General features: G+C 63.4%; 4 protein-coding genes across 5 annotated transcripts; 2 read left to right on the top strand and 2 right to left on the bottom strand.

Moving 5' to 3' along the window:
- Positions 1 to 15: 15 nt before the first annotated feature.
- On the bottom strand, positions 16 to 9,926 carry ENO3 (enolase 3). Of its 2 annotated transcripts, none has more exons than XM_032713763.1 (12): positions 9,783 to 9,926; positions 3,950 to 4,052; positions 3,699 to 3,794; positions 3,182 to 3,240; positions 3,025 to 3,094; positions 2,814 to 2,947; positions 2,179 to 2,401; positions 1,541 to 1,738; positions 1,053 to 1,254; positions 538 to 646; positions 410 to 468; positions 16 to 170 (listed from the first exon to the last, which is right to left on the bottom strand). In XM_032713763.1, exons 2-12 carry the CDS (start codon positions 4,032 to 4,034, stop codon positions 101 to 103), a joined length of 1,305 nt encoding a protein of 434 aa, XP_032569654.1. In that variant the 5' UTR covers positions 4,035 to 4,052; positions 9,783 to 9,926; the 3' UTR covers positions 16 to 100. The 2 variants fall into 2 exon arrangements, with proteins under 2 accessions (XP_032569654.1, XP_032569653.1); XM_032713762.1 differs by lacking the exon at positions 9,783 to 9,926 and adding an exon at positions 4,315 to 4,330.
- Positions 5,869 to 8,439, top strand: PFN1 (profilin 1). The gene is made up of 3 exons (XM_032713786.1): positions 5,869 to 6,043; positions 7,174 to 7,366; positions 8,187 to 8,439. The coding sequence occupies exons 1-3, from the start codon at positions 5,912 to 5,914 to the stop codon at positions 8,282 to 8,284; spliced, it is 423 nt and encodes a 140-aa protein (XP_032569677.1). The 5' UTR covers positions 5,869 to 5,911; the 3' UTR covers positions 8,285 to 8,439.
- A 407-nt stretch (positions 9,927 to 10,333) lies between the features above and the next one.
- SLC25A11 (solute carrier family 25 member 11) lies at positions 10,334 to 13,862 on the top strand. Its single transcript, XM_032713767.1, has 8 exons — positions 10,334 to 10,449; positions 11,117 to 11,269; positions 11,659 to 11,865; positions 11,950 to 12,040; positions 12,371 to 12,461; positions 12,548 to 12,647; positions 12,749 to 12,800; positions 13,118 to 13,862. Exons 1-8 carry the CDS (start codon positions 10,373 to 10,375, stop codon positions 13,271 to 13,273), a joined length of 927 nt encoding a protein of 308 aa, XP_032569658.1. The 5' UTR covers positions 10,334 to 10,372; the 3' UTR covers positions 13,274 to 13,862.
- On the bottom strand, positions 13,836 to 17,115 carry PSMB6 (proteasome 20S subunit beta 6). Its single transcript, XM_032713778.1, has 6 exons — positions 16,984 to 17,115; positions 15,879 to 15,946; positions 15,153 to 15,284; positions 14,940 to 15,069; positions 14,489 to 14,633; positions 13,836 to 14,202 (listed from the first exon to the last, which is right to left on the bottom strand). The coding sequence occupies exons 1-6, from the start codon at positions 17,071 to 17,073 to the stop codon at positions 14,066 to 14,068; spliced, it is 702 nt and encodes a 233-aa protein (XP_032569669.1). The 5' UTR covers positions 17,074 to 17,115; the 3' UTR covers positions 13,836 to 14,065.
- Between the last annotated feature and the right edge of the window lie 2,249 nt (positions 17,116 to 19,364).

The following is a 19,364-nucleotide window of genomic DNA, read 5'->3' as shown; positions in this document are numbered from 1 at the left end:
CAATGGGCTGGGGGCTCGTGGTGCTTCAGAGTTTATTGAGGGAGTTGGGGGAGCGACCCCTGGGAGGGGGGTCAGGCTGGGTTTGTTGCCCCTCCCCCTCCTACTTGGCTTTGGGGTTCCTGAACTTGCGCCCCGCAAACTTGGCCTTGTCCCCCAGCGCCTCCTCGATCCTGGGGGGTCAGTGGGGGGACATGGGGTCAAAGGGGGTGACCCAGAGGTCGGGGGTGGGACATGGGGGACACACAGGGACAAGGACACTCTGGGCAGGGTACATGGGGATGGGCTTGGGGACCCCCCAACTCCCCCCGGGGCCTCCCCCCAGCTCCCTGTGGGGCATGTGAGGACACAGAGTGGGGGGATGAAAATCTGGGGACAAGGATGGGGAGACAGAGATTTGGGGCTGCCTCACCTCATCAGCTGGTTGTATTTGGCCAAGCGCTCGGAGCGACAGGGAGCTCCCGTCTTGATCTGGGGAGACAGAGGGGACATTGAGGGGTGCTGGGGGACACGGGGGTGACAGGAGACGAGGGGACTTACCTGGCCCGTGCACAGCCCCACCACGAGGTCAGCGATGAAGGTGTCCTCGGTCTCGCCCGAGCGGTGACTCACCATCACCCCCCAGCCGTGGCTCTGGGCCAGTTTGCACCTGGGAAGGGGACACGAGAGGGGACCTGAGCTCGCACGGGGGTCGTGCACAGGGAGCTCAAGGGGCTGCACACAAAGGATTTGCACGAGGACTCGCACCTGGGTGGGTCCAGTGAGGGGGTTTGCACGGGGATTTCTACAGGGATTTGCACGGGGATTCACACCTGGATGGACTTTGTGACGGGGGTGTCGCACAGGGGAGGGTCACACAAGGACTCACACCTGGATAGGCTCGGTGGCAGGGATTTGCACAAGGATCCACAGGAGGACTCACATCTGGATTGACTCAGGGATGGGGATGTTACGCAGGGATTTGCACAAGGGTTCACGGGGGTTTTACACCTGGATGGACTCAGTGACAGAGGTGTTACACGGGGATTTGCACAAGGATTCTCAGGGGGACTCACGCTTGGATGGACTCGGTGACGGAGCCGATCTGGTTGACCTTGAGCAGGAGGCAGTTACACGCCTTCACCTCGGCCGCCCGCGCGATGCGCTTGGGGTTGGTCACCGTCAGGTCATCGCCTACCACCTGGATGTCCACCTGTGTCAGGAAGCTCTTCCAGCCCTCCCAGTCGTCCTGGTCAAAGGGGTCCTCGATTGACACCACTGCAGGGAAACAGCCACCAGTCTGCACCAGTATGGTCCAGTCACCTCTGGTGGTTGGGAGAGGGACAGCGACTACGCTGTGGCCCCAGGCACAGCCCTGTATGAGCCATCAGAGTCCCCACCTGCATTCCCAGTGCCTTCCACTCCCTCCTAGTGTCCTCCCAGTCCCTTCCGGTCCATCCCAGTACCTTCTCAGTGCCTCCTAGTCCCTCTCAGTGTCCTCCCAGTCCCTTCCAGTGTCTCCCTGTGCTTGCCAGTACCCTCCCAGTTTCATGCCAGTGCTCACCGGGGTAGTCCTTGATGAAGTTCTTGTAGAGCTGCCCCAGCTGCTCCCCAGTGATGAGGCGCTTGGGGTCTGGGGGTGACTTGAAGTCCAGGTCGTACTTGCCCTCCCGGCAGAACTCAGAGGCTGCCACATCCATCCCGATGACCACCTTGTCTGGGTACCCAGCCTGGCCAATGGCCGCTTTCAGCAGCTCCAGAGCTGGAGGGACCCCAGCTCAGCACCGGCCACAGGGTTGGGGGAGAGACCCAACCCCCTCCAAACCCCCAATTACCCCCCAAACCTGCACCCCAGGGGGGACAGACACAGGGGTCTGGGCTCAAATTCCCCCCCCGGGTCTCCAAAATCCATCCACGGAGATTCTCAATGCTGACCCTTGACCGAGGGGACTTGGACCCCATGGCCCCCTCAGGGCCCCTCCCCCCCAAGCCAGATGGACCCAGGGCCCCCCCTGCCCTTTCCTGCCCCTCCCCCACTGCCCCATGACCTTTCTCCAGTTACCACTAATTCAGGATGTGACCCCGAAACCCAACGCCGGGGGTGGGAGGGAGGATCTATAAATAGCTCCAAGCCCCCAACCCCTGGGGTAGGGGAGCACCCAGGCCCTCTGGGAGGCAGCCAGGTGTTCCGGGGGCCCCCACCTTCATTGTTCTCCAGGATGTTTGGGGCAAAGCCGCCCTCGTCGCCCACGTTGGTGGCGTCTTTGCCGTACTTGGCCTTGATGACGGCCTTGAGGCTGTGATAGACCTCGGCGCCGATGCGCACGGCCTCGCGGAACGTCGCGGCGCCCACCGGCAGCACCATGAACTCCTGCATGGCCAGCTTGTTCCCCGCGTGAGAGCCCCCATTGATCACGTTGAAGGCCTGGCCGGGGGGGCCCAATGAGTCCAAAGAGCCCCCCAAGACTCAACTTTGCCCTAAGGGCTTGACAACCCCCTTAAAAACTCAACCAGGTCCCCCAAAGTTCCAATGTCTGCCCAAAGACCCCATGAACCCCAAAAGATTCAACTCCCCCAAGACCCAACCAGGTCCCCCCCGTACCCAAAGACCCTCCCCAAAGACTCAAAGACCCCCCCCAAGAACCAATAAATCAAACAATATCCACAAACACAACCAGGTCCCACCAAACCCAACCAACACCCCCCCAAAACCTTGGTGAGATGCCCCAAAGTCCTCCTCAGACATCCACCAATCCCTCCCCAAGACCCATTTGTGCCCCTATAAATCCCCCACTGTGCCCCCAGTCCCTCCCGCTCCTCTGGGTGCTCCAGGGTACCGGCACGGGCAGGATAAGCTCAGTGTTGCCAGCCAGGTTGGCGATGTGCTGGTACAGGGGGATCCCCTTCTCAGCTGCCCCGGCCTTGCAGACGGCCAGTGAGACCCCCAGGATGGCATTGGCCCCGAATTTAGCTGAGGAACGGGAAGGAGGGGCTCAGTTTGAGGGGTCCCAGGGTCCGGGGAAAGGTGGGGGGGTGAGGGGAGCTCACATTTGTTCTCGGTGCCGTCCATCTCAATCATGAGCTTGTCGATCTTCTCCTGCTCCACCACACTGAGTTTCTGGGGCATGGGGGGAGGTGTCAGCCTCCCACCTGCCCCACAAGTGCCCCCCAATCCTCCCCCTCCCCTCTCCTCCCCCACACGCACCTTCTCCACCAGAGCTGGGCCCAGGGTCTTGTTGATGTGATCCACGGCCTTCAGCACCCCTGTGGGGTCGGGGCAGGGGGTGTGACCTCTGACCTTGGGGTCACCCCCTCCCACCAAACACATGAGGGTGGGAGGTTGGGAGGGACTGACGGGGGAGGGATTGTGGGGGGTTGTTGTGTCTTCGGGGCACTGAGATGGGTCTTGGGGGAGGTTTAGAGGATGCAGTTGGGTCTTGGGGGGTTGTTGGGTCATTGGGGGGAGTCCATTGGTTGGGTCTTGGGGGACCCATTTGAGTCCTGGCAGCTCTTGAAGGACCCAGATGGCTCTCGGGGTGTTGTAGAATCTTGGGGGGTCCAGTTGGACCACTGGGGGGGTCACTGGGGGAGTCGTTGGTTCTTGGGGGACCCAGTTGGGTTTTCAAGGACCTTGTTGGGGTCTGCAGGGTTTTGGGGGTCCCTGATTGGTTTTTGGGGTCCCTGGCTGTGCCCACTTCCCCTCTCTCCTCCTCAGGTCCAACCTTTGCCCAGGTAGCGACTCTTATCCCCATCCCGGAGCTCCAGGGCCTCATGGATCCCGGTGGAGGCTCCACTGGGAACTGCTGCCCGGAACCGTCCTGGGGGAGCAGAGCAAAGTCAACCCCCAGCCTGGGCCCCCCCACGTCCCCAGCACCCCCTTATCTTCCCTCCACATCCCACCACAACCCTGAAGTTCCTCCAAGTCCCCCCCAGCCTCCCAACCCCCCTGTCACCCCCCGCCCCCTCTCCGTACCCTTGGCCGTGTACAGATCCACCTCCACCGTGGGATTCCCGCGGGAATCCAGGATCTCCCGGGCCACGATCTTCTGGATGGACATGGCTGCAGTGGAGGGGACCTGGGGGGCAAGGTCAAGGTCAGGGGTGTCCCGGCCTGACCCCAGACCCCGCAGACCCCTCCCCACCTCCAGGGGTAGTGACCCCCGTGTCCAGGTGCCCCGGAGGTGGCCCCACGCCCCCCCCATCCCACGGGGGCCCCCAGTGTCCGGGTGCCCCTCAGAGAGCCCCCCTCTCCCACCCCCCTCCTGCCCCCCAGAACGCCCAGAGGGGCCCGGGGCGGGGGCCCTGCAGGGGGTTCCCGGGGGTCCGGGTTCCGCTCACTGGGGTCTGCCTGTGCCTGAGACCTTCCCCTCCCCCACGGGGGTCCCCCGGGACTATTTATCCTCCTCCCCTCGCCCCTCCCCCCCGAAGGGACCGCGGCCAAGTTCAGCCCCCGGGGGGGCCCCGAGTGTCCGGGGCTGGTGGCACTTGACGATGGTCCCTGGGTGTGTGTGACCCCCCCCTCCCCACCTTTGGGGCTATTTTTATCCCTCCCCAAAGGTCACGGTAACACAACCCCCCCCAGGGGGGCTGGAGCGCCTTCTGGCGGCTCTGGGGGGAACAGCACCGGCCAAATGCGGGGAGGGGGGGAATTGGGGGCGCAGGATTTTTGGGGGTCCAGACGGGCCGAGGGGGGGGAACTCAGCACCTATGGGCCCCCAGGGGTGGGGGAGCGGGGATTGAGCCCCATGGCCCTGCAGCGTGGGGGAGGGGCGGTGGCTCTGACCACTTCCCGGGGAAGTTCTCACCGGGGGGGAGGAAGGGTCCGGGTCGTTTTTTTGGGGGAAAACGGGCACCCCCAGCCGCCCACTCCCCCCTCCCTGGCTCTGAGGGTCATGGCCCCCTCCACCCTCCCCGGGGGGGATCCTGGCCGCCGCGGTCCCCCCCCCAGCCCCCTCCGCAGCCGCGTGTCCCCTCCCCCCACCCGGGGCAGGAAGTGAAACCGCCGTCCCCTCCCCCCCCCCCCCCCGGAAAGTCCCGCCCGGGGCTGAGTCAAACCGCGACCCGCGGGGGGAGGGGCGGGGTTCCCGCACCCCCAGACCCGCATTGGGCTCCCAAGCCCCCCCAGCCACCCGCGTCCGTGGGGGCACGTGGGGCCCAGCGCGGGGCGGGGGGGGGGGGTCGCAATGACGGGTCGCGATACGGGGGGTGTGTGTTTGTCACAAAATACCCGGGAGGTCGCCGTGTGTGGGGGAGGGAGCGCAGTAACGGGGGCTTCGTTATAACGGGGGGGTGTCACTAAAACCGGGGGGTGTCGCGATATCGGAATAACGGAGCGGAGGAGGCGCAATAAGGGGAGGGGAGAGTCGAGATAATGAGGGGGGTCGGAATAACCTGGGGCGGGTGTCAGGATAATGGGGAGTCAGGAGGGGGTCGGGATAACGGGGGGATGCAATAATCGCGGGGTTCAGAATCGTGGAGGGGGTTCGAAAAAGGGATGGGAGTGCGTCGAAATAAGGTGGGAGTGGTCGAAATAAGATGGGGAGCGGGCGCAGTAAGGGGAGGGTTCCCAATAAACAGGAGGAGGCCGCGATAACAGGAGGGAGCCACAATGAGGAGGGGGTGTGTGTCGCGATGACGGGGGAAGGGTCGCGATCAACCCTCCCATTCCCGCGCGCTCCGCGGCGCGCGCTGCCCGGGGGGGCGTTTCCCCCAGGCCCCGCCCCCAGGCCCGCCCCGGCCCCGCCCCCCGCCGTGCCCTATGAAAACCCCCTGCGCGGCGCCGGCGCCGCTTCCTCTCGGCCGCCGCCGCGCCGCGCTCGCACCGCGCAGGCGCCGCCGCACGCGGATAAACCCCCGCCCCTTCCCGCGGCGAAGTCCCGCCCCCCGCGCGGCAGGCCCCGCCCCCCGCGCCCCGCCCCGCCCGCCCGCCGCCGCCATGAGCGGGTGGGCGCCCTACGTGGAGACGCTGCTGGCGGACGGCACCTGCCAGGACGCCGCGATCGTCGGGTACCGCGACACCCCCGCCGTCTGGGCCGCCGCCCCCGGCAAGACCTTCGCCAACATCACGGTGAGAGCCCGGGAGCGGCGGGCGCGGCGAGGGGGGGGGTTTGAGGCGTTTCCCGCCCAAGCGCGCGGAGGGCGGGGGGACCCTGCGGCCTCCGGGGGCGGGGCCAACCTCCCACCCCCCCGCGACGGGCGCTGGGAGGGACAAAAAAGGGAGAAAAACGCGAAAGCGCCAGCGTGGAGCGCGGAGGGGGGGGCGGGTGCTCAGTACGGGGGGGGGGGAAACCTCCGCCCCTCAAACCCCTCCGCAGGCGTTTTGGGGGGGGTCGCAGGCGGGCAGGGAGGGAGGTTGGGCCGCGCACCACGTGGTTCGACCACCTCCCTCTCTCCCCCACAGCCCCTTTTGCCATCTGTTTTATTGGAGTCCCTTAACGGGATGGGGGGGACGGTGGTGTCTCATGGGGGGTAGTCGACGGGGACACCCCTTTTTCACTTAAAAATCCTCTAAAAATGTGCGGAATGCGGCCACTTCCCGGTGGGGGAGGGGCGGTCGGGGCTTCCTGTGGGGGAGGGGCGGCGCGCGCGCACCCCCTTCCCCCCCTCCCCACTTCCCCCCACGGAAACGGGGGGAGGGGGGAAGTTTAGGGGAGCCCATGGGGGGGTTGGAGGGGGTTATTGGACGCCTCGTTCCCCCTTGGCGTCACGGGGGAGTTATGGGGGTCCCTGGATGCCTGGGCCACCCCTGGGGCTTTTGGGGGGTTCATGAGTGTTCACGGGTTTGGGGTTCGAGGGGATTATAGGGGTACCTTGGGTTAAATCCAGGGTCCTTGTAGGGTCGGTAAAAGGGTCCCCTATGGGGTCTCTGAGGGGATGTTTCTGGGCTCCTCGTGACCTGTTGTTCCCCGTGGAAGTGGTGACCCTGGAAGGTTCTGAGTGTCGGGGGTCGTGGGAGGTCACAGGGGTCCCTGGATCCCCGGGTCCCTTGTGGGGTCCCCTGGGGGGGTCATGGGTCACACGTGGGGTCTCTGGGGGAAGTCATGGGGGGGGGGTCTCTAGACTCCTAGATCCCTTATATGGTCATAGAGACAAGGTTATGGGAGTGCTTGGACATGCCAGTCCCTTATGAGGTCCCCGTTGGTTTTGGGGGTCTGGGGTCGGGTTTTTGGGGCTGTCCCCTGACTTTCGTGCCCACAGCCGGCGGAGGTGGCGGCGCTGGTGGGCCCCGAGCGGGGGCCGCTGCTGGTGCAGGGGCTGACACTGGGGGGGCTGCGCTGCTCCGTCATCCGGGACTCGCTGCTGGTGGAGGGCGAGCACAGCATGGACCTGCGCACCAAGGGGGCTGCCGGGGCGCCCACCTTCAACATCACGGCCGCCATCACCAACAAGAGTGAGTGAGGGACCCCTGTGACACCCCGTCACCCTGTGACACCCCCCGCCACCCCTCCCCTGAACCCCCCCATCTTCAACATCACGGCCGCCATCACCAACAAGAGTGAGCGAGGGACCCCCTGAACCACCCCCTGGCACCCTCCCTCTCCCCCGCCAGCCCTCCCATGACCCTTCCTGCCATAACCAGCAAGAGTAAGGGACCTCCCTGTAACTGCCCTGTCACCCTGTGTCACCTGTCACTCCCCCCAGCACCATTCACGAACCCCAAAGCCCCCAGGTGCCCCCCACCTGTGCTCTCACCCCCCCAAATCTATACATGGGTGTCCTCCAGGTCTCACAGAATCACGGTGTCACCCCCCCATCACACTGTGTCACCTCCTGACCGGTCCTTGTCACCCCCAATGACCCCAGACCTCCCCAGGTGCCCCCCACGTGTCTCATGGCATCACCGTGTCACCCAGTGTCCCCTGCCAAAGCTCCCAGGTGGCCCCCACATGCCCCCCCATCACCTTATGTCACTCTTTGCCCTTTCCCCTCCAGCCCCACCCATCCACGTCACCTGCTGCCCTCTCACCTGTGTCACCCCTGATCTGTTCCCTGTCACCTCTATCCTCCCCTCTGCTCCAGTTCCCCCCAAATCTCCCCTTGTCCACTCCTAGGATCCCTTCATCCCCCCTATTTTTACCTCCTCCGCCTCCCCTACCATGCCCCCCCCACTCTGTCTGGGGGTGTGTGTGATGGGGGTTTTGAGGAGGGTTATGGGGGGTGATGGGTGTTTTGGGGGATTGGGCCCCCCCTTGACGCCCCTACCCCTGCAGCCATCGTGCTGGCCATGGGCAAGGAGGGCGTCCACGGCGGCTGCGTCAACAAGAAATGCTACGAGATGGCCAATCACCTGCGGCGCAGCCAGTACTGAGGGGGCTGTGGGGGACCCCCGGGGCCACCCGGGGGCCCCCCGGACCCCCAGGGACCAGCAGGAGCCGCCAGGGACCAGCAGGACCCCGTCCCCCACCCCCCTCTCACCTCCCCAGTCCCCGCTGCCGGCAGCAATAAAGTGCCCTTGTGGGGAGTTGCTGTGGGGCTGGAATGTGTCGAGCAGGATTTGGGGGTGTGGGGCAGGGACAGGGGAACCCGATGTGTGGGCCAGAACTGTGGGGTGTGGCTCTGCCCTCCGCCCAGGGCAGGGGGAGCCTTCCCAAACAGCCGGGTCCAAGGGTGCTGCGCCACACCCCGAGGGGGCAAAGTCTGCAATGGGGCGGGTGTGACGCCCTGGCACCCGCCCCACAACCCCCCCACACTCTCCCAGACCCTCCAGAGGCAAAGTTGGGGGGTAAAGGCTTTATTGGGGGGCTGCACCAGCAGCAGGGAGGTTCTGGGTGTCTGTGGGAGGGAAAGAAGGCGGTTGGGGGACACTTGGGGTTGGGGGACAAGGGGACACTGCGGGGTGGGCAGGTTGATGAGGGCTGGGGAGGGGATGTGGGGATGATGTGGGGGGCTGTTGTGGGGCAGAGGGGGTCATGTGGGGTAGGGGGGATGTGGGGCAGGACTGGGCGTGCGGAAGCAGCTCCGGTGCCGTCCAGGCCTTATAAGGACAACGCGGCAGCTCCGGCGCTTCCTGTTCCCCCCCCCCATCTGACTCACGGAGGGGAGGAGGGGCCCGGATGTGCCCCATGGAGGGAATTGGGGTGTCAGGGCTCGGTCCGTGAGGCAGAACTTCCCCCCCATGGCATGGAGGGGCCCAGGTGTTCAGGTCCCCTATGTGCCACCCCTACCCCCACTTCCATGGGGCCAAAGCCCCTCATTACCCCATCACTGTGCCACCTGTGGGGCTGGGGTGCCCTGTCACCTGTAAGATGGTGTAACTGGGGCTCCCCTGTCCCCAGGTGACCCCCTCACCTCTGTCACCTGTAGGACAGTGTCATCTGTGTCACCTCCGGTAATCTGCACCCTCGGGTGGCCACACCACCTCCCAGCACCTCAGGGGGACCACAAAACTGAGGGGGTGTTAGAGGGAAGGGGCAGAATTTTAGGGGAGATTAGAGCCCCGAGAAGCCCTGGGGAGGGGTTGGGATGTGGTACCTGACCAGTGATTCCCGGTTAGAACCAGTAACAGGAACTGGCAAGAGGTGCCATGGTGGGTAGGGGAGTTCAGAGTGCCCCCAGTGCAGACTGAGGCACCTGAGACCATCTCTAGTGCCCCCCAGTATAACCAGACTGCCTCCCAGCGTGCCCGGAATGCCACCCCGTATTCCTAGACTGCCTCCCGGAGTACCCCCCAGTATTCCAAGACTGCCTCTGAGTGTGCCCGGAGTGGCTCCCAGTGTGCCCAGAGTGCCCCCCAGGGTGCCCAGAGTGCCTCCCAGTGCATCCACAGCGCCCCCCAGTGTCCCAAATGCCTCCCCAGCACTCACTACCTGGAATAGGACTGGGCAGGCAAGGCAACGACAGCTGAGCAGCGGCGGGTCCGGGTCCGGGTCCGGGTCCGGGTCTGGATGCGGGGCTGGCTCCGGGGGGTCCAGGGTGGTCCCGGCCCCTCCCGCCCGGCCGGCTCCCCTCAGGACTCACAAGATGGCGGAATCTCGCGAGATGAGAGGTGGGAGCACCCTCCCCCCCCAAATCCCGCCCACGGCCCTACTGACAAATCCCCGCGATTCTTCTTCCCGCCTAAACACCCTCCACCGATGAGAACCAGGGGCGGGGACAGGCGCGACCACGCCCTCTTCCCAGATAACTCCACCAAGCCACGCCCCGCCCCCTCCCTTCCAAAGTTCACGCCCCCTAGAGGACGGGCTACGCCCCCCGGCGTCGCGCACGCGCTCCGCGCAGGAGCAGTGGCGCCGCGCCCCCCCCGAGTCACCTTGGGGCGCCGCCGGTCCGGGACCCCGCGCGCGCCCCCCGGTCTCTGCGCGCGCCCGCCCCGCGCCCCTCGCGACCCCCCGGGACAACCCCCGGGTCGCCGTGCCCTTCCCCCGGTTCCCCATCCCGGGACCGGGGCCCGCCCGCCATGGCGGCGGCGCCGGCGGCCGAGAGGCCCAAGACCTCCCCGAAGTCCATCAAGTTTCTCTTCGGCGGCCTGGCCGGGTGAGAGACCCCCGCCCCCAAAACCGATTTTCCCCCCCCCCCCCCCCAAACCGAAGCCCCCCCCGCCCCTCCCCGAAGCGAGAACCGTCCGCCAAAACCGGGACACCCCCTCAAACACAGACAACCCTCCCCCCGAAGACAAGACCCCCCCCAAACCCCTTCAGCCCCGCGCAGCACTCCCGTTGCCCCTTCAGCTCAACCCCCTGAGCCTCCCTCAGCCTCTCAAAATCCTTTAACTCTCCCTCTCCGAAAATTCCCACCATTGGCCCCCACAGCACGCCCTAGAATCCCTTCAGATCCCCTAAATCCCTTCCAGCTCTCCCAAATCCCTTCTGACTCCCCCAAATGCCCCCCAAGCCCCCTCCAGACCTCCTCTGACTTCCCCAAATCCTCCCCAAGTTCCCTGCAGCCCCTGCTAACCTCCTCCCAGTGTCCCCCCAAATCAATTCTAACCCACTGAGCCCCTTCAGGCCTCCTGAAACCCCCTCCAGCTCCTCCCAACCCCCTCACCAGTGTCCCCTCCCAGCCCCCCAAAACTCCTTCAGAACCTCCAACCCCCCTCAGCCCAGGAATCCCCGGAGAGGGCTGTGGCTGGATCTGGGGGCCTGTGGGAGAAGTGTGAGTATTTCTGGAGTCCCCCTGACCCTCCTTGACCCCCCCTCTCCAGGATGGGGGCCACTGTCTTCGTGCAGCCCCTGGACCTGGTGAAGAACCGGATGCAGCTGAGTGGGGCCGGGGCAAAGGGGCGTGAGTACCGCACGTCCCTGCACGCCCTGGGCTCCATCCTGCGCCACGAAGGGCTGCGGGGTGTCTACACGGGGTACGGGTCCCCCAAAACCCTTCTGCACCCCCAAACCCCCGGGGACTTCCCCAAACCGCGTGTCCCTCCATGCCCTGGGGTTCATCCTGCACCATGAGGGGCTGAGGGGTGTCTACAAGGGGTACGGAACCCCCAAAATGCTCTGCCACCACCCAAAGCCTCTGGGCCCTCCCCAAACCCCATGTCCCCACATTCCCTGGGGTCCATCCTATGCCACCAGGGGCTTCGAGGTGTCTACACAGGGTATGGGCCCCCCAAAACCCTCTGAGCTCCCCTAACACCCCCAAACCTCCCCAAAACTTGCCTGCAAGCCTTGGGCTCTTCCCTGCCCCCCATTTCCGGGCTCCTCCGTTCTCGGGGTGCCCTATTTTTGGGGTGTGCTCCCCCAGGCTGTCAGCAGGGCTCCTGCGCCAGGCCACCTACACCACCACCCGCCTGGGGATCTACAGCGTCCTGCTCGAGCGTTTCGGGGGCCCCGACGGGACCCCCCCTCCGTTCCTGGCCAAGGCCGCCATGGGGATGACAGCCGGGGCTGCGGGGGCCTTCGTGGGGACCCCCGCCGAGGTCGCTCTGATCCGCATGACGGCTGATGGCAGGTGAGGCTCCCCCCCAGAATTTTTCCCCGGGCCTCCAAATTCAACTTTTTTACCAAAATCCCCTTTTTTTGCCCCAAATCACAGGCTGCCCCCTGGAGAGCGCCGCGGGTATCGCAACGTGTTTGATGCCCTCGTGAGGATGGCAAGGGAGGAGGGGGTTCTCACACTGTGGAGGGTATGGAGGGGCCTGGGGGACCCCAAAATCCATCCCCCCCTCCCTAAAGCTCCCCTAGTCCTCTCCATGATCCCAAATGCTCTGAGACCTCCCCCCCCATCACCCTGGGACCCTCCCCCGGGGTGCACGGAGGGGGGGGATGTTTTCACAGTTTGGAGGGGTTTGGGAGTGCAGGGGGTCCCCTGAAACCCCCCCCGTCTCCCCCTAGGGCTGTGTCCTCACTGTGGTAAGGGAGGAAGGCATGCAGGTGGGATGTCTGAAGGTGCAGGGGGAGATGGGGGGGGCCTGGGGGTGCAAGGGGCTTCCCCCACCCCCTCTATCTCTCCCCAGGGCTGTATCCCCACCATGGCGCGCGCCGTGGTCGTCAATGCTGCCCAACTTGCCTCCTACTCCCAATCCAAGCAATTCCTGCTCGACTCCGGTGAGTTTGAGGCTCGGCCCTGGGGGTCTCCCCAAATCCTGGCACACCCTCCCCTGTCCCCCTTTGATGTTTTGGGGTCTCCCCAGGGCATTTCCGTGACGACATCCTGTGCCACTTCTGCGCCAGCATGATCAGCGGGCTGGTGACCACAGCCGCCTCCATGCCCGTCGACATCGTCAAGACCCGGTGGGTTCATTTGGGGGATCCCCCACCCTCCCCTGTCAATTAATTATGGATTTGGGGGTCATCCCCAAACCTCTCCTATTTCACCCAAAAAATTCTGACAGGATCCAGAACATGAGGACTATCGATGGGAAACCCGAGTACCGCAACGGGCTGGTGAGCGAGCGGGGCTTTGGGAGGGCCTCAGCGCGTGGGGGTGGCCCCCATCATTTTGGGGGGGATTCTCTGTCATTTTGCAGGAGTTCCTTTTCAACTGGGGGGGGTTCCCCACTGTTTTGGGGGCATTTCCTGTCATTGATGGGGCAGTTCAGGTCCTCTTTGAGGAGGTCCCCATTATTTTGGGGAGTTCCCTTGCCATTTTGAGGGGAGTCTCCATCATTTTGGGAAGGTTCCCCATCACCTGGGAGATGAGGGGTTCATGTCATTTTTAGAGGGCTTCTCATAATTTTGTGGGTGGGGTTCCCTCCCTGCAGGACGTGCTGGTGAAGGTGGTGCGGTACGAGGGGTTCTTCAGCCTCTGGAAGGGCTTCACCCCCTACTACGCGCGCCTGGGCCCCCACACCGTGCTCACCTTCATCTTCCTCGAGCAGATGAACAAGTGGTACCAGCGACTCTTCCTCAGTGCCTGACCCCCACTCTGGGGGGGAGGTCAGGGGGATCTGATCTCATTCTGGGGGCTCTATAGGGGCATCTGACCCCCCCACAGAAGAGTCTGGGGGAGGGTCTGATGTCCCCCTCGAGGGCTGTGGGGGTGCCTGACCCCCAGCTGGGGGTGGAGGGGGGGCTCTGTAGGGATGCCTGTCCCCCCACCCATCAAGGCTATGAAATAGCCCTGGGGCCCTATGGAGGGGTCTTGGGCCCTACTGGGGTGCATGACACCCTCCCCAGGGCTGTACGGACCCCAGGGGCCCTATGGAGTGGTCCTGGGCTCTATAGGGGTGCTTGATGCCCAACATGGGGGCAACAGGGGGGTTCCTGGGGGGTGTCTCGTCCCAAAGGGACAGCCCTAGACTTCCTATGGAAAATGTAGGGTGTCCTATAGGGGCCCCCCTACTCCATGTGCCCCCTTCTCACACCCCCTGGGGGTTTTGTTACCAGCCAACATCAAGATCACACTGTGGGGCAGGAGCCCCCCAAAGCCCCCCCCAACCCCTTCCCCGTGCTTTGTTAACGAATCATGAATCGTGATCATGTAATTAAAGCAAAACCCCACAACGATGGGGGTGGTTTATGTCTGTCACACCGGGGGCGGGGCCATGCGGGAGGCGCGTGGCTCACGTCCCACACCGCGGGTCTGGCCGTGGCCCCCTGAGGGGTGACAGGAGGGGACCCCCACGAACACACAGCAGAGGCAGCGGGTCCGCGGAGCCCTTTGATTTGTCCTCCCCCACCTCGTTCGGGGGTCCCGGGGGGCCCCTCTCTCAGGCGGGGGGGCCGCCGTCACCCCAGGGCAGGTCGGGGCCAGCCAGGACGGTCCGTTCCACCCCCTCCTCGGTGATGGCCGCCAGCCGGATCACCCCCCCGCTGGAGCCGTCCCGCACCATCGCCAAGGCCAGTGCTGGGGGACACAGGTTAGGGACCCCCAGAGTCCCTCGGTGACCCCCAAACCCCCTCCCAGGACCCCCACAAATACAGTGCCCCCCAAATCGCCTCCCAGCACCCTCCCCAAACCCCACAGAGCCCCTCCCAAACCTCCTCCCAGGACTCCCTCACACCCTTACACCTTTCCCAAATCCCCAAGTCCCAGGACTCCCCCGAACTCCTCTGTGCTTCTCAAAATGCCTCCCAGGACCCTCCCAACCCTTGCCCGCCCGCACCCCCTGCCCCGAGTCCCCCAAACCCACCACGGGCGACGAACTCCTGGCACTGGGAGCGGCTCATCCCAGGCTGGAACGTGGCATCCAGGTATCCGTAGATATAGGAGCTGCCCGAGCCCCCCACGGCAAAGGGCTGGCGCAGGAGAAGCCCCCCCAGCGGCACCACGTACACCTGGGTGGTACGGGGGGGCTGTAGGGCACTATGGGGCAGCAGGGTGCAGGCAGAGCCCTCCCACTGGGCACCACATACCCCTGGGGGGGCACAGTGGGGGCTGTAGGGCACTATGGGGTAGAGAGCTGGGGCTGTGGGGCAGGAGGGTGCAGGCAGAGCCTGAGGCTGAGGAGGGGGCTACGGGATAGAAAGAGGGGGACTGTGGGGCAGAGAAGGGGATGCCAGAAGGCAGAAGAAGACATAGGGCAGAGCAAGACACTCCAGGAGAGAAAAGGGGGGGACGCTGTGGGCCAGAAGGACCCTCACCTGTCCACCCCGACGCGGGTCCCAGCCGGCCACGATGATGCCGGCGCTGAGCTCCTCGCGGTAGCGGTAGCAGCTCTGCTGGAACAGGCGCGCGGCCGTGCGCACCCGCGGCGGCTCCTCCAGCTCCACGCTGCGGGGCAGGGACGGCCGTGGGGCTGGGGGTCAGCCTGGGGGCCCTCCCCGCGCCCCAGCCCGGCCCCACAGCAGGGGTACCTGTGGAAGGCCAGCTGGTAGGCCACGGCGTCGGCCACCGCCTGCGTGTCAGCCGCCGAGCCCGAGCGGCAGCAGAAGATGCGGTCGTGGACTGGGGTCAGCTTGTCCGTCACGCGGTTGGCCACGTAGGACCTGGGGGACACGGACAGTTTGAGGTGATCCCGCAGGGACACAACACGCCGGAGGTGCTGGGACACCCCTGGAAAGGAGCTGTTGGCCCCAAAAAGCTGCCAGAGCCCCCTGGCACCCCTGCAGCTGTCACCGCTTCAGGCAAAGAAGAATTTCATTGGACCCAAAATACCAGGTTTTGCAAAGAGGGGAGTTAAAAAATGTGGAATTTGCTGTGCTAATAAGCTGATTTTTACCACCACGGCCGGGGAACAGTTCTGTGGGATTCGCAAACTCCCCCTGAAGGAGGAAAAAGGATTTGGCCAAGGAAAATGGGATCTGTGGTGAGAAATCCAAAGACTGGGACCAGGAGCACAAGCTTTAACCTGAGGATGTTTTTTCAGGAATTACTGCACAAAAATAAAGGATTCTTGGATGAATTTGGTGATGAAAAATGCCTGTCAGTTGCGACACTGATACCTGAGGCCACACGGGGCCACGGCCACAGCTTCGGGGGTGGCATCACGGTGACATCATGACAAGGGGTCATGGGTGACAACCCCGTGACAGGGCCTGGCCCTGGTGATGTCACTGATGATGTCACATCACCGTCCTCACCCAGTGGTGGTGCGGGAGTCGGCCCCGATGACGACGCCTCCGTCGAACTCCACGGCCATGATGGTGGTCTGGGAGGAGGGGAGGGGGGCCTGCACTGGGGGTCCCTGTGCCACAGCAGCCCCCTCCCCACCGAATCCCCCTGTGCCACAGAACCCCCTCCCCCCACCCCCTCCTCCCCACAGCAGCCCCTGCCCCACAGAACGCCCCCTCCCCACAGCAGCCCCTGCCCCACAGAACTCCCCCCTCCCCACAGCAGCCCCTGCCCCACAGAACGCCCCTCCCCACAGCAGCCTCTGTCCCACAGACCCCCCCTCCCCACAGCAGCCCCTGCCCCACAGCAGCCCCTCCCCACAGCAGCCCCTGCCCCACAGAACGCCCCCCCCCAGCAGCCCTTGCCCCACAGAACGCCCCCCCCCAGCAGCCTCTGTCCCACAGAACGCCCCCCCCCAGCAGCCCCTCCCCACAGCAGCCCCTGTCCCACAGAACGCCCCCCCCAGCAGCCCTTGCCCCACAGAACGCCCCCCCCCACAGCAGCCCCTGCCCCACAGCAGCCCCTCCCCACAGCAGCCCCTGTCCCACAGAACGCCCCCCCCACAGCAGCCCTTGCCCCACAGCAGCCCCTACCCCACAGCAGCCCCTGCCCCACAGAACGCCCCTCCCCACAGCAGCCTCTGTCCCACAGACCCCCCCCCGTTTCACAGTAGCCCCTGCCTCACAGAATCCCCCCCTGCCCCACAGCACACCCCTGTCCACAGCAGCCCCTGCCCCACATAACAACCTTTCCTACAGCAGCCCTCCATTCCCCACAGAATCCCCCGGCGGGGTCCCTCTGACACATATCCCCCTTCCAGCCCCTATGGGGAACTCTCCACCCCCCGAGCCCTCTCTCCAGCCCCACTTTGGGGTCCCGTGTGCCCCATACCCATCACCAGCCCCCACGAGGGCTCTCGCTGCCCCCCCGCCCCCCCCAACCCCGCACTGGGGACCCTCCGTCCCACAGCCCGCCCCCTGCCCACGGCGGGCCCTCCTTCCCCGTAACCCCCCAAGCCCATCGCACGGCCCCAGCCCCGCGAGCGGGTCCCCCCGCGGCTCCCGGCGCACTCACGCCGGTGCTGACGGGCTCCGCCGTCCAGTCCCGATGCAGCCCCGCGGGGCCCGGCCCGGCCTGGGGCTCCCGCACCGTCACCGCCGCCATCTTCCGCGCGCTTTACGGCAGCGTGGCCGGCACGACGTGGAGGCTGCGACGCTTTACGGCAGTGCCCAAAAATGCCTGAAAATTCATTGTGGGGGTGTGCAAAACATATTAAAAACTAACGTTTCTCATTTTTCTATATATTGAAAAATAATCCTAGTTAATATATAAATTACTTTCAACTTTATTATATATAGGATCTTGGAGTATAAGAAATTCTGAATATAGATATATAGGGTTGGAAAACACAAATAAACTTTTTATAAATATAAATTAAACAATACTTGGAAAACACAATAACTACGTCTAAGAAGCAACCTGCAACAATAAATAAACATATACGATGCTATACGATGCAGTCCAGAAGTCACAGGGTGGGGACTCCCCGTGGCTCTATACACCCAAGCAGGGCAGCTCCAAGACAATCCTGCTCAGAGACTGTACACCCATCAGCTCGACTGTCTAAGGGAACTGACATGTTGACTTGAGACTCTGAGCAATATTCTATCTACCCACTGATCCACGTAGCAGGGCAGAGCAGTTCCAGGCTGACCCCAAGTGAGACACCCCATACCCGTGACAACACAGACCGTGTGACACAATTAAGAGACAAACCTCACTTTGACAAGATTAGATCGTAAGAATTGAGTACTGTGATAATGTGACTAGGCTCAAAGGATCCTGAAAAATAAAGATGCTAACGAGATGATCGGTCATAAGAAGTGCCTGTAAAAACCCTGAAAATGGATGTGCGATGTCACCACGTTCGGAAGCTAAGAAAGGAATGATGTGGAAAACAAGTCCTCCTGCTTTATGAGGGATGGCTGGAGAGCATCGCTGATGATATGGCCTGGAATGAGGCCTTAAAAGAGGTCTGACCGTAAAAGTCAGAAATGAGATTTCAAAGAAGACCTGAACCTGCAAATGAAGCGACTGACAACTTTGGAACTCGGCTACACAGAGAAGACCTTCAAGAACCTAAGGATGATGCCTGCTGCTTCCCATGAGCCCCTCGAGGGCAAGATGCAAAAACCCTAAGGACACAAAACACGGACGAGACAAAGGATGTGACACAGACCGGAACTGCTCTGCCCTGCACACGTGAATCCAATGATACAAAGTAAGCCCTTCCTTCGATGGCTCCAAATACCCTGTTACAGGATACCCACTGCACCGGACTAATTTCAAAAATCCCTCCGGGCGAGGCACACACTTGCACCGACTCCCAACCCCTCTCTGGGTCGTTGCCCTGCACTTATCTTGCCGACAGCCGGGGATGCGAATCCATCTTTGATGCAGAGGAGGGGCACCTGGGCTGGCTCAGAGGTTCCTGACATCGGGAGAGTACTCGGAGTCAACTGCGAGAAAGAAAACCAGACACAAGGTCTGAGTAGTGCGGCACGTGGCCCCAGCCCCCATCATCCCTCTACTCACTGTGACCAAGGCAGGTCCTCGTGTCACTGGCTCTGACCAGACTTGGACAATGTGCTGTCATCTTCCGGGATACCTGAGCAAGAGAGAGATAAATTTAGAGGGCATTTCTGAAGCTGCAGTGGATCCCTGTTCCTCCTGCTGCCTCCCCGACTCACCTCCAATGCCCGGACGCTCCCAAAGGTTAGCTGGATGGCACCTGCCATCACTAAAGCTCAGGGCCTCGTTGCTCATCCTTTTAATACTCTGAGACTGCAGACAAGGACAGCTCGAGATGACCAAACTGGGTCAGTCGCCCCATCGTGAGGTGGTTCCTGCGGTCACGAGGTTACTCCGAGTCAACTACAAGAAAAAAACCCCAAAACTATATGTGAACTGTGTGGTGTGAGGCTCAAACCCCAACGATCCCCCTACTCACTGTCACCGAGGCTTGTCCTCGGGACGCTGGCTCTGACTGGAGTCACACACTGTGGCTGTCATCTTCTGGGATACCTGAGTGAGAGAGAGACACAATTAGAGGACATTTCTGAAGCTGCAGTGGATCCCTGCTCCTCCTACTGCCTCCCCGACTCACCTCCAACGCTCAGTTGCTCCCAAAGGTTAGCTGGATGGCACCTGCAATCAAAAAAGCTCAATGCTTTGCTGTTGATCCTTTCAATACTCAGAGATTACCTACAAGGACAGCTCCAGGGGACCAAACCGTGTCCATCACCTCACTGTGAGTTGGCTTCGGCCCCGTGAGGCTGCGTCCATCTCCTGCAAAAAAACCCAGAGGCAAATGTGAGTACTGAGATACTGCCCAAGAGTATGCTGCTCCCATGGCAGTTTCTGTCTGACACCCTTTGACCTCTTATAGGCAGGGT

Source organism: Chiroxiphia lanceolata, chromosome 31 (genome assembly GCF_009829145.1).
Source record: "Chiroxiphia lanceolata isolate bChiLan1 chromosome 31, bChiLan1.pri, whole genome shotgun sequence".
Lineage (NCBI taxonomy): Eukaryota > Metazoa > Chordata > Aves > Passeriformes > Pipridae > Chiroxiphia > Chiroxiphia lanceolata.
Note: the sequence above shows the minus strand (reverse complement) of the source record. Positions and strands in the feature narration are given on the sequence as shown.

Bases quoted from the DNA above. Each gene is read 5' to 3' on its own strand.
- ENO3 (XM_032713763.1), bottom strand. From the start codon at position 4,034: ATGTCCATCCAGAAGATCGTGGCCCGGGAGATCCTGGATTCCCGCGGG. The intron at 2,402-2,813 runs GTACCCTGGAGC...CCCCCCGGCCAG, and splicing joins AGCTTATCCTGCCCGTGCCG to GCCTTCAACGTGATCAATGG. The intron at 647-1,052 runs GTGAGTCCCCCT...TCCCCTTCCCAG, and splicing joins GTCACCGAGTCCATCCAAGC to GTGCAAACTGGCCCAGAGCC.
- PSMB6 (XM_032713778.1), bottom strand. From the start codon at position 17,073: ATGGCGGCGGTGACGGTGCGGGAGCCCCAGGCCGGGCCGGGCCCCGCG. The intron at 14,634-14,939 runs GTGAGGGTCCTT...CGTACCACCCAG, and splicing joins ACCCGCGTCGGGGTGGACAG to GTGTACGTGGTGCCGCTGGG. The intron at 14,203-14,488 runs GTGGGTTTGGGG...TGTGTCCCCCAG, and splicing joins CCAGGAGTTCGTCGCCCGTG to CACTGGCCTTGGCGATGGTG.
- SLC25A11 (XM_032713767.1), top strand. From the start codon at position 10,373: ATGGCGGCGGCGCCGGCGGCCGAGAGGCCCAAGACCTCCCCGAAGTCC. The intron at 10,450-11,116 runs GTGAGAGACCCC...CCCCCTCTCCAG, and splicing joins CTCTTCGGCGGCCTGGCCGG to GATGGGGGCCACTGTCTTCG. The intron at 12,462-12,547 runs GTGAGTTTGAGG...GGGTCTCCCCAG, and splicing joins GCAATTCCTGCTCGACTCCG to GGCATTTCCGTGACGACATC.
- PFN1 (XM_032713786.1), top strand. From the start codon at position 5,912: ATGAGCGGGTGGGCGCCCTACGTGGAGACGCTGCTGGCGGACGGCACC. The intron at 6,044-7,173 runs GTGAGAGCCCGG...TCGTGCCCACAG, and splicing joins AGACCTTCGCCAACATCACG to CCGGCGGAGGTGGCGGCGCT. The intron at 7,367-8,186 runs GTGAGTGAGGGA...CTACCCCTGCAG, and splicing joins GGCCGCCATCACCAACAAGA to CCATCGTGCTGGCCATGGGC.